This window comes from Limulus polyphemus, unplaced genomic scaffold (genome assembly GCF_000517525.1).
Source record: "Limulus polyphemus unplaced genomic scaffold, Limulus_polyphemus-2.1.2 Scaffold90, whole genome shotgun sequence".
Classification (NCBI taxonomy): Eukaryota; Metazoa; Arthropoda; class Merostomata; order Xiphosura; family Limulidae; genus Limulus; species Limulus polyphemus.
In genome coordinates, this window is record NW_013665700.1 from 734,559 (window position 1) to 747,467 (window position 12,909).

Genomic DNA, 12,909 nt, shown 5'->3' on the forward strand with positions numbered 1-12,909 from the left:
GAAGGTGGACGTCTTTTGCCACTGACGTTTCTGTTCGTGGATTCTTACCTGTTAGAGTAACTGCACTTTTCTTACCATTACTGGGACAGACTTGTTGCAGAAATGTTTTGGGATGGTCTCTTGATGCCCTAAATTGATCCATATTCCTTTGTTTTCCAATGTCATTAAATACGAGGGATATCCTCATCTTGGAAATACTAAATCCAAGATAAATCACATATTTACTATCTGAATATCTGAATATTTTGTGTCAGAAAGGGCTCTTACATCCATTCCCAAAAGCGATCAATTTTCGGTGGTATCACACTATATAAGAAACTTTGTGCAATGTCAAAATGTCATTTCATCGCAACTTTATATCGGCTGTGTTTGTTACGTGACTTGCTGATTTGCACTTTCAATATAACCTACTCAGCCCTTTATATTAATCGATGTGTAGTTACTATGCAAGGAGCTGTCTATAAAGGATTCACTTAATGAAAGTATGTTTCTAGCGTGTTTTAAACTAGGATAATAACACAGCTCACATTGTTTAACTTTATGATGGAAATAAATATGTAAGCCATATCAACTGCGATGAGTAACTAGATTTATTTTTTCAAATTTTCAGGGTATTTCAGGTTTCGATCTTTATATAGAACATCGACCAAGGGAACTGGTAAGTTTCTCTTGTTTTAGTTCTTAACATAATTGGGTGAATTAGAAGGACATCATATGTGTTTTTAATTAGGAGAGATCGTGCCGTAGCATGAAAAACGCTATAGATTGAGACACTGATTTGCTTTGCTGGCAAGACATGTGACTGGCCAAAGAATATGACATCCCTTTTGGGCATTATAGTAGCCCTCTGTCACGTGGATAACGAGTTTGTCTGGAGAGAGGCAACCTTGAATATTTTGTGATGTTTTTTCTGTTTAAGGTAAACGTTAGAAATGAATAAAAACCCTATAATCCAAGCGCTTTCGAAAGATGGACCTTTCTTTTTCAGTTTGTCCCAGAAGAAGAAAGGTCCACCTTTCGAAAGTGCTTGGGCTATAGGGTTTTTATTCATTTCTATCAAGACTTCTCGAACCTACGCGTTTTTCTAACATCATAAGGTAAACTTTAGATAGACTTACTAGATTTCGGACTTTAGATATCCGACTGGACTGCATTTTGATATATTTTATTTTTCCACAGCTTTTAGTTAAACTTTAGTTAAATTTCTATCTTCAGTCGAGCACACAAGCTTTTATTTAAGCGTTGATATAAACTTGTCTTTGCTTTAATAAAGACTTACGTCCAGTCAATGAAACAGTCAGAGGGAAGGCAAATAAAGGCACCGCTTCAGTGTACAGTATCTATGGAATTCTGAAATTATTTTCGGATCCTGCATGTTACTCTGAGAGAAGTCAGGACAATCTGAGAGCACCGTAAGTCTAGTAATATTCGTTTACAACTCTTTGGTAACTACATTTTATTCGTGTCCAGTATTAGAATAACCGAATTATTTTGCTATATATTCAGTGTTTAACGAGAGTTCTGTTTGACATCACTTGCTTATAAACTGCACGTGAACTAACAGAATTATTTGACTAATCCATGTTAATTTACTGTTAAATAAGTGCCTTTCTTGGGGCCGTGCACTTTTAGGATCTCATTCTAGTGAGTTAAAATAAAACTTAAAATTAAGATGTCTGTAGATTATGATTATCTATCGAACAAAGCATAAAATATCGCTTTGAGAGGGGGAACCCGTTCCCCTTCCAGAGCTCAACACATTAGAGGTTTTTTAGTTATATCTTTTGTGTACCTCTTTTGTAATTAAGTAAAATGACTTACCATTCACTATTAAAAGGGCGCTATTACTTGCAGTCCCTGCACCGTTGCTGACGCTACAAGTGTAGTTGCCCGAATTTTTTGGGACTAAATTTGTTGTTGAAAGAATACTGTAATCTTGAAAATATTGTACACTTAGGCCGTAACTTGCAGAGAGAATGACTCCATCTTTTAGCCATGTGAAATGAAATGGTGGGTCTCCAAGAATGACGGAGCACATTATTCTGATCCTCATCCCCACTACAGCATCTGAGGGGAATTGGAAGGGAGAGATCGCTGGAGGTTCTGAAACAACAACGACAAACATAAATAATAATGCCACGTTAAGTGAGTCGAAACAGATTTAAGATTGAATAAAGTACTGGGAAGAAATCTTTGAAAATGGTATTGGTTGCTACTAAAATTTATTACAAGTGTAATATAGAGTTGCATAAAATATAGGATGATAACGTGAAAGTAAATAAAGCTAGATATTACCAAACGATTTCTCTATATAGAAGTAGTTGTTTCTTGAACCTTGAAATAATAAATTATTTTTAGATATAGCAAGTAGAAACAGTTGGTTTTTGAAACTTGAAATAGGAAATTCCCTTTAAATGTAACATGCAAAAACAGATGTTCATTGAAACCTGAGATAGGAAATGTCTTGTATATTTACTCGATAGGAGTAGCTTGTTTCTGAAGCCTGCTTCTCAACATCCCTACAACTGAAATACATCTTAGGAAAGACGTTTCAATAAAACTCTGAAATAGCTTTAACTGTAGGGAAGATAATTTTACGAAATTTTCTATTGAACGTAATAAAAAGCTTAAAAAAGACGTATTAGATACATTTAAAGAATATCACGTATCTTACCCAAAGCTTACATTTCAAAATACCACTTGAAAAGCTTCCTAAAATAAAATATTTAACTTTGTGTGTAAAAAAAATTGTCACCCTCTGATTAGATTTTTCCCCATATTGAAATGCTACTTTTTAACAGAAATACGAAAATATCTAGTTTCAATTGCTTATGTTGCTTGGTCTATGTTTTGTTTTTGATTTTTTTTACATGCACAGTGTTAAAACCGCGAAATTCAGCAATCTGCAGACGTTGACCAATATGCAAGATATGTCAAAGAAAATTTAGCTTGTTATGTAATAATATATACCGATCACTCGTAGAATGACTACATGATTTCTTGATCTAAGCCGATTGTCATGGTAACGGCAGTTGTATGTTCCTTCGTCACTATTTTTTGTTACTTCTTGTATGAGCAAACTTCCATTCTTCAGAATACTCTGCCTAGCGTTGACAGGCAAGGCGAAACTGTCTGAAATAGTAAAATGAAAATAAATTAACATTTTCCTCATAACATACAAACAATAATACGCCACTATGTTGTAGTAGAAAAAGTCGAATCTGACGAAAGTCATTAGGCCCAATATTAGCAAGTGAATTTTGACTGCCAAAGGTCCATCCCAACCGATGAGTTCTGATACAAAACGAAAAGGTACCAGAGCAGCAACTTGTGGCAGAAAAAAATACAGAGGAAGTGCTGTTTTTTTACACGCCTCTGGTTAGAAATCCATAATTGGACTAATTACAAGGAATATTTCAAAAACTTTTGCAGCTAGTCACAGATGTTAAGTCTAATGAATTATTATTCTATTGTTTTACGTACTACTGTATTTTCAATTAATATATGGTTTAGTTACGTCATACTTTAAACCATTGTTAAGGAAAAGTCATGTTTCATCTCTTCTTCTACAAACATTTACTTTTTGTGGAAAAATTATCTATGAAACGTGACTTACTATACGTAACGAAAGGTAATACAGAGTTTGATGTGGCTTGAAAATGATAGTAAAGTTTCGTGTTCGCATCATTAGCTATGGTTAAACGTCCTTTCAGGCCTTATGGTTCAGACTTCGACTAAAATTGCAGGAAGAAAAAATAGTGCAACAAAAAAAGATCCATGGGCAATTCTGAATACTTTACGTTTGTAGCTGGATTAGAAAAAACAAAAAAACTTATTGTCATTCGACTTAAGTTTATCTCTAAAAATTCAATTCAGAAAACCAGTCGATGTTATTATTATGGAAATTATTCTTTGTTCTCCATTATTATTCATTGAAGTATGGTAATTGCTTTTGTGCGGAAGTTTGTGTAATCTAGTCCAATTTTGTAGATTTTTTTGCCATGAAAAATTACAAGTTTTTGCTATCGGTAGACGGGTTCCTGTACAAGATACACACACGTATATTCACATATGTATTTATATATACACATACAAATGATATATATATATATATATAACTTCTGCTGTATTTAAATATTCTTTGTATTACGGTTGAATTATAATTGTTTAGTTTTGCATGTTTTGTTTTGAATGAGGGTAGTCTTGAATGCAAATAATAATGTTACTGAAAATAATTGGTCTTGTTGTTTGAAATTCGTTGTTTTCTGGAGCTATTTTACATTATTATACTTTCTTTACTGTTTGTTTGTTTTTAAGTCGCCTCATTACATAAACATAGCTTTAGTTTCTATATCTTTTGCTCTCCAGCCTAGAAATTGGATATGCCATTTCTTTGTAATAATATTATTATTTTTTACTATGTCTTCATGGGTTATTTTTTACTCAGCCAAGATGTAAAATTTTAGAACAGTTACTAGTAAATCAAGACAAGGAGATCGTAATCCTGTATTTTCTAGAAATAAAAACAAATAAAAAAAATCAAGATGTACAGCTTTCTATTTCCATATAGATCAAAGCTGCTTGTTTATTATTTGTTGAAGAAACCTTGTGCTGGAAAAGGAAAATAATATATTTCCCATGATGCAAGAGGAAAGTAATAAGTAACATAAAGCACGAAAATCATTTGATGACCTATACTAGATGGGGAAACAACTCGGTTTTTTTAACATCAAGAAAAGCTGTTGAAAGCATAGATACTCAAAGGATCTCAATAGATAAGATTTCAAACCTGTATATTATTGTTGCTTGCTTTTAGTATTCATATTTACAAGAAAAGGCGCCTGTTTAATTTATTTTTTATATCAACGGACAATACGGGCAAGTTGTTTTCAGATGTATATTTTTACCTCGCAAGTTTAATGATATAACACGCTTATTTTTAAAACTGCTATAGCATAAAGCGTATTCATGATCTTAATTAATGAGGAATTAATGTTGTTTGGCGTTTGTGAAAAATACTACTTCTAACTTCCTTTAAGACACCGCTTCATCGAAAATTACGCCAAATTCTTAATATTGCCAGTAACATATTGAATATATAGCCGTTATCTAAACTTAACAACTGATTTCGGTAAATTGTAAAAGCTGGATTTCACCTTTGTTCCAGGCGACGTTTTGGGCATTTCTTTCGTTAACGGGACAGGTCAAAACTATGGTTTGGCTACTAACAACTGTTTTTGTTTCTTCTTTAGTTTCTCGTCGGAGTCTCTTCAAAGAGGAAAGAGAAAAAGGAAATAGAACCTCGGTTTCCACTTTGAGCTGAAATCCACAGAGAAAGTTTAGCAGTTTTAAAGCTTCATCTATGTTCCACGTGAGCGATGCTGATGTAAGTTTCAGTTTTGTTTTATTTGCTTTAGAAATGTGTAGAAATTGTCTAAGTACATCTAGCTCGTGAGACACCAGAGGCTCCAGTCCTTCAATATTTCGCCTGCAGATGCTTGGAGTTTCTATATGATCATAGTTATCGCTGAAGGTTCTCAATGGTTGGCCTCTAGTATCTATGAAAGTAATGAAAAATATGTCTGAGACATGTATAAATATTATATTAACGTTAACACATTTACCGACTGTTAACATTTTTGCGTGCCGCTTATATTCGGAAGATAATGTTTGTACATATAAATATTGTTTTTTTACATATTTGGCATAATGCATTCGGAGTTAAAGTTTTTCTATGAAGTTTTCTTAAATTAGGAGAAACAGGGTCATTTTATGATATAATTCAAAAGCCATTAACATTTCATACATTACTATCTGTTTACACATCGAGTTATTATTTCAAAAGAACAAAAGAGAACATTTTAAAAGCGTAAATTGAAATCAGAACATTCAAATATAGGACCGATTCAACTGGTCTAGCTTAAATTAAAAAAATATTCTTAACTTACACAGTAACACTTTTCTTTATATTATCGTAATATGGTTTACAACTAGTGTATCACAATATCTTCAACCAAATTTAATGCGGAGGAAATATTGACAGCAGAAGTAGTGTTGATTGCCTAGCAAATGGTAAATATGCACCAAGTACAACCTTACAGATCTGTCTCCGAAACATTCACAGTATTTTTTTAATATTTGCTCGTATGTTTTACTTTAATTCATAGCCTAAGATGAGTCTAGTTAATGCAATTAGGTTTAATTTATACGATCTACCTTTGAGTATAGCTCTTTAAGTTATGCGTAGCGGTTACTATCTATTTTACTGCCATTTACTCTTAAAGTCAACAGCAGTTGGCGAACACAGTATTTTCTAGTGGCAGGCGTATTCTCTTTCAGTTGCCAATGTTGATAGACTCTGGTGAAAAATGTGTCTTTGTATATCGAATCAAAGAAACCGTTTCTGATAACTACATTCCTACTACATAGGAACTCTTTGAAAGTAGGGAAATTCTTACTTTTACTAAACGTATTATAAACTATACATATCTCTGTAGTTATAGGGTTCAAACATCATCTGAAACATTACATAGTTAGTCTACTTTGTATATAAAATGACTTGAAGTATTCTACAAATGTGTGTCCAAGTACATTGATTTTCAATATATATATAAGCGAAAGTGTCCTTTCTAGTAAACCACCTTTTCATTAAAAGATGTGAGTACTAAGGAACGTACATTACAAACTAACTATTATTAATTAATAAATTAATATTATGATACATTACATATTTTTCAATTTATCTTAGAACAAGGCATAAATCGCTGTTATTTCACTAAAAAAAACTAAGTTCAAAACACAGCTCAACATCACATCTATATAATATATTCTGTTAGAAAGACCAAAAAAGAAGAGATTTAATGCAATTGTAACAAAAACATTACGGAAGGCTACAAAAAAATTTTGGAAATGCTTATTTTATTGGATTGAAGGTTTGCTTTCCGTATTTTGTCTAAGTTATTGCTCCACAAAAGCGCTTACAACTGGAACAGATGATCTGTATTAAAAGTAAGTCTCTTCCTTTCTGTTGTATGTGTGTGTGTATATATACATATATATTTCTCTTGTTTATATTTGGGTTTTAATAAAGTTTCTGAATAACTCAATTGAATCGTTTCCGGCTATGATGTCGAATTTCCGGTTCTGTTCCATATAGATTTCTACCTCTTGTCTTGGATTACTTAGCCATAATCCTACATGCCTTAGACTAATATATATATATATTTTTTTAGTTACAGTAATGTATTTCTCTCACAGTTCAATGAGCAAACAAATAAAAAAGCTCATATCATGTTCAGCACACACAAAACTTGAAAGATGTTTCAAGCAAAGAAAACCAAATATATTCAATAATCTTGTAACGTTGCTTTAGAACTAGACTAATAGAAATTATTTGCTGACAATCTTTCCTCAGATTGAAAGGAAGATAGAAGCTATGGAAAAGCTAAAGAGATTGTTTGTATTTTGCAGATAATGGATCTTAGATCAAATCATATTTACAAAGAAAAGTATGTATTACTCGTAGAGATCTATCTACCATGGGGATGTTCAGTAGTGACTTATACATAATGCATTATCATGATGTACCCACTATCATTACATTAATGTATCTTCTTTTCTTAATCTTACAAATCAGGGTACGCTGGAACGGAAATATTATTTTTACTTATACGTAAGATAAATTGAATTTTTGTTTAAAGTTCAGACTTTGTTGCAATGACTAAAACGTATTTACAAACTATTATATTATAGTGGTTCAATTAACATGAAAGGCGCTTTATGGAAGCATGTTTTACAATGTGCTTAAAGCACTTGTTTTTCATAACTATAGCTGGCTTATAGCAAAGTGGAAGATTAATTGAATTTGATAACATGTTAAGGTATGCTGCTTGTTCACTTACAACCACAATAATCAAGTTTGTAGAATAGGTATTCAATTATACGATGCCTATTAAATTTTATTACTCGTTATGAAAACAGCTTATCCATACACAATTTTTTCAATGTACTTATACAAATTTAATTTGAAAAATATGTTCAGATGTATGAAAGTAATTTTTGAAACACCTCTTTCTGAAATTGTTGTAGGGCTGGAATGTTTCTATACATTACTTTAATTTACAACGTGCGTGGTTGCATACCGCCCATAATGCTTTAAACATTTTATAAAATATTTTCAAATGGGAATATATTAGTCCCTCACGTCTGTTTCTGGAATATATATCTACAACAAAGTACATTACAACACTGGGTGTTTTAATAGAAGTAATGAAGCAAGCCACAACCACATCTGGACTTGCTACCCCATTATTTGGGAAGACAGTTTCAAATATAGTTACTTTTACACGAATTCATCAACAGTTTTTCAAAGAACCTTTTTCTACCTAATGTATTTCCATCTTTTCTATTTTTATGTCTATATTCTTTTAAACAGAATCACCATAAGGACAAAAGTAAAATGTTACTACACAATTTATCTGCGGAGTAGTTAGCTATTCACTTTTAATCTAACAAAAATCATAGAGCCAGTGCAGAATGTTATTAGATAACTCTTTTCTTTTACACTTTTCACACATATGCGTTAAAGTACAATTTGTTGTGTTTAAGAGTAGAAGGTATTATTAGGTTTTAGATGTGCTCGGCGAAAGGTGCTAGGTTATTTCAAATGAAAATATAACGTATTAAATTATTTGAAATAGAGGTCAAAGATATACATTTACTTCGCAGTGTTTGTATCAGATTGTATTACTAAATGTTTACTAAAGTGTAGCCATATTCTAAATTTTCTCATCCAAAATTTTTAAAGTAAAACTAGCTGGTTCAGATTATATTTTAAATAAGAAACTGCATTATTAGATTTTATTGCCCCTAAAAACGTAACATTTTAAGGAATATATGATCAGGCACTATTTGGGGGTGAGTATAATCATAATTATCTATAACGTCAGTAACACAAATCAGCATTATATAAATACAGGAAACTATAGCCATATATATAAATATATATAACACTATTTAACACCATAAACTTAAATGGGAAGAAGCATTCCAAAACAAACAAATACCATCTTTTAAACTTAGGGCAGATTCAGTTAAACACGTTACTTAAAACGGTTCTACAGAAATTTCTTCTGACTCTCATATTTCGAGAGATCAAATCCATACTTGCTCTGTCCAGTGATTTTAAGGTGTTCTGTCATGCTTGTTATTCTACACGAAGTTATGGTTTAACTTTATTTCTTTTAAGTCTAGCTGCAAAATTAATATGGCTCTTGAAACACTTGATGACCCAATAAAATGCTTGATTAAAAGCAAACACGGTAGTTAATGGCCTTGAGATAATTAGGCTGAGAAAATTCAAGCTTCTTGGATAAAGCCACCCCATTTGGGTTTTATAGGGCATTTAGTAAAACCTATATAATTTTTCAATCTGTAACATAATCGTGAGAATTAGATAATAAAATATAACTCTTAACTGCAGCTATGCAAACATATTCAAATTTTCAATTGTAACAGTTTTGAATATGCAAATCAGCAAGTTATGGATAACTATAGCCGATACAATGCTGCAATGGAACGCTATGTATCAGAACTAATATTTTACATTGTTTGGCGTTTAGTAGGTAGTGTAATGCCACTGAAAACAGATCCGTTTTGGGAAATGTGTGTACTAGCCCTTTCCAACAAAAAAAATCATATACTCAGATCATAAAGATGTTTTAAGCTCGAAGATTTTCCAAGACGATGATATCCTTTTGCTTAATGACATTGAAAAACAAAATAATATGGATCAACTTGGGGCACTAGAACCATCAAGAACGTGACCTGCAACAAGTAATACCTCAGCCATAGAAAGCAAAGTGCAACGCCTTATAACAGGTGAGAATATACGAACACAAACGTCAGTGGCATAAACCGTCCACATGTTCCAGGCATCAGCACACAACATCATCAAGAAGGATCTCCTTCTGGAAAAGCGACACAAGTTACGTGCACATAAGTTACTTCCACGTACCCTTTCAACGTCGCATACCTCAAGCAACTGGAGAATAAAATGGGCACTCATGGTATTCCACATGAAGATATCTGGCGTCGTTCCCGTACGCTACATGGATTATAAAAGCAAGCAGGGAAGAGAGATGTGCTTTGAATATTACAGACATACGAATGACTCTTTCATAATGAAAAATACACTTTCGTCATGTACATCATGACAGGACGTAGTGATATCAACTGTAACGACGTAATGAGACTACAAAATAGTTTGTAAATAGAATACATTCAGCCTCTGCAATATATCTCAAGTTTATTTCTATTTCTGTCTTACAGTTGTAAAATACAGTGATGTCGTATAAGTCGAGCAAATGGTTCTGTTTATCGTGCATTTTAAAGCCGGGCATTTCTCACTGTTGTTCTCTTTAAGATTTTAAAACATGTATGTATTTACAGCTGTTTCATTACAAAAACGAATTGCCTGTCTGTAATACATTAATAGACGTTTCCCACCTCAAAACACACTGACCTCTGAGGTTTTTGTTTTACTTCTCCTCAAAACTTACCAGTTTAACTGACAGACTAGTGATTCTTTATCGCAGGATTGTTTTTAACAACTTAAACGTGTAAGGTTTATCTTGCTATTACGGATTTATATACTTAAAACTGTCTTTGTGAATCTTTATTATTTTTTGAGTCTTTATTTGCAGTATGTGTAGTATTTTATCCATGTACTTTTTCGTGGGCTATTTTTTAATCATATACTCAAAAAAGAAATCCCTAAATATACAGTTTAATGTTAGTTCAAATTCATGTCGTGTTTCAGATGATTCAGTTTAATCATCATGGAATCCATATATAACTAATGTATATCATCAAGTATTCATATAAAAATATATTCTTCTGAAAACATGTATCACATTATTAAAATTTGAATATACAATCCCAGACAGACAGTAATGGTGTTTATTTATAAATTATTTGTAAAGAACATATAGTAAAAACTTTAAAACTTTTTATGTTGGTGTTTTTTCAGTCCATTAATGTTTGCTCAAAGTGTTTAGTTTTAAAACAAGCATTAAAAAGTAACACATAATATGATAATTTTTTTAACATTACATACGACTAAAAGTTACTTAAGGTCTTATCTTTATGCAATTCAGTAGAGCGGAAAATACTAGTAGCAGTAAGCTCACTCAAATGGTGCAGATCAACCACTCGTGTTTAATATAAAACTGTTTTATACTGCATACTGTCAACGTATATGTAACATATGTAATTCTCCTATAAAATTATTATGAATTACAGACATTTCCAAACAGACAATAACGATGTTCAATTACCACTTTACTTAGATTTACTTACAAGAATTTTATTAATTTTGATTTTTGTAACTATAATATTTTTTTTTTCAATTACCTATTGTTCTTTCGATCTACATTTTCAACCAAAGAAACGAAAGGCAGTTATATTTATTGCAATTAAATATAACATATGCCTCAAATAGGATTCTCTTGCTAAAATGTTTTGTAAGTAAAATACATCATGATTTTATTTCCTGTTAGAACATTCAGAAAATTTCCTTAGATTTATATCAACTGAAAAGACGTTAAGTAATTAATCTCTCTACAGAGAGAGAGACTGGGTTTACTGTAGTTTCAAATGCAATACTAGTAAAATATTACAAACCAAATTAGCGAGTTCGTTCACTGATAAATTCTCAAACGTTAACACTAATCTTACAATCTTTGAGAGAATGAAACCAAGCTAGTTTTTCAAAAGCTTTTTTTTTAACAATTCGAAAACTTTCCACTTCAATTAAAACACCTAGTAAGTATTTTCCTTTAATTATTAATTTCATATTCACGAAACAGAGATTTTTATTGAACAATTTCACAAAAAAGGGCTAAAGTCTAGAACACGTGATCATTGTTGTTTTAATAAAACAAAAGATAAAGTAAAAAGGTAACTAGACAGAACTTCTTTATTTGATATTGTTATAAGGAACTATCATATGATCATTGTTGTTTTAATAAAACAAAAGATAAAGTAAAAAGGTAACTAGACAGAACTTCTTTATTGGATATTGTTATAAAAAACTAACATATGATCATTGTTGTTTTAATAAAACAAAAGGTAAAGTAAAATGGTAACTAGACAGAATATCTTCATTGGATATTGTTATAAGAAGTTAACTTTTAACTTTCACATACAGTGTTTTAAGGAATACAGTAGTTTTTTAAATATTTTCTCTGGCTTTGTTTGTTATTTCCCGCGGTTCTATTTAAACTGATTAATTTAGGAATATTGATGTATAATATCGTGCTCCAAGATGCTTTGGGTGAGTGATTCTAAACGAGTGAAAAATAGAAGAAATGTTGGGGTAAATAAAGTTAATTCTTAAGTTTTTTTTAACGCAAACTGGAGTATGTTACTAGACATATTTATTAATGCAAATAATCTCCGACCTTCAGAATATAATGTTATTCCTCAATATTTCGCTATTACAGCTTCGTTAGGAGTAAATAATCACATACAAGTTCTCGAATCTTATTCGTATTTGTTGTTAATGTGCCCGGACTGTGAATCTAAGGTTCATGGTTTGCGGTCCGTTGGTGCAAAAACGCCCGCTACACTTTGGGACCAGGGGTGCACTGTAGAAGTGACGGTCAAATCCCACTATTCGGTCAGACAAGGGTAGCCCAAAAGATGGTGCTCAATGCTGTTGACTAGCTGCCTTTCCTCCAAAAATTTTAAAACTGTTGCTCTACAACACTTTGGTGACATATATAAAATAAGGAAATCCAGAAAGATTTAGAGGTAATGAAGCAAAAGCTTTCCTGAAATGCTCTTCCACCCAGTCAGTTGTTTCGACCACAACGAACAAACCACTGAAGAATTATCTTATTAAAGTCC

At 31.9% G+C, this 12,909-nt stretch overlaps 1 protein-coding gene across 2 annotated transcripts in view; it reads right to left on the reverse strand.

The window, feature by feature from the left end:
• Nucleotides 1-12,909, reverse strand: part of LOC106468653 (Down syndrome cell adhesion molecule-like protein 1) — an 83,874-nt gene that overhangs the window by 52,534 nt on the left and 18,431 nt on the right. For both annotated transcript variants that reach the window (XM_022397720.1, XM_022397718.1), the window contains exons 2-4: nt 5,157-5,558; nt 2,971-3,132; nt 1,822-2,103 (exon numbers count right to left, since the gene is read on the reverse strand). In XM_022397720.1, coding sequence (XP_022253428.1) covers nt 1,822-2,103; nt 2,971-3,132; nt 5,157-5,558 — 846 coding nt within the window. The remainder of the gene's footprint in view (nt 1-1,821; nt 2,104-2,970; nt 3,133-5,156; nt 5,559-12,909) is intronic.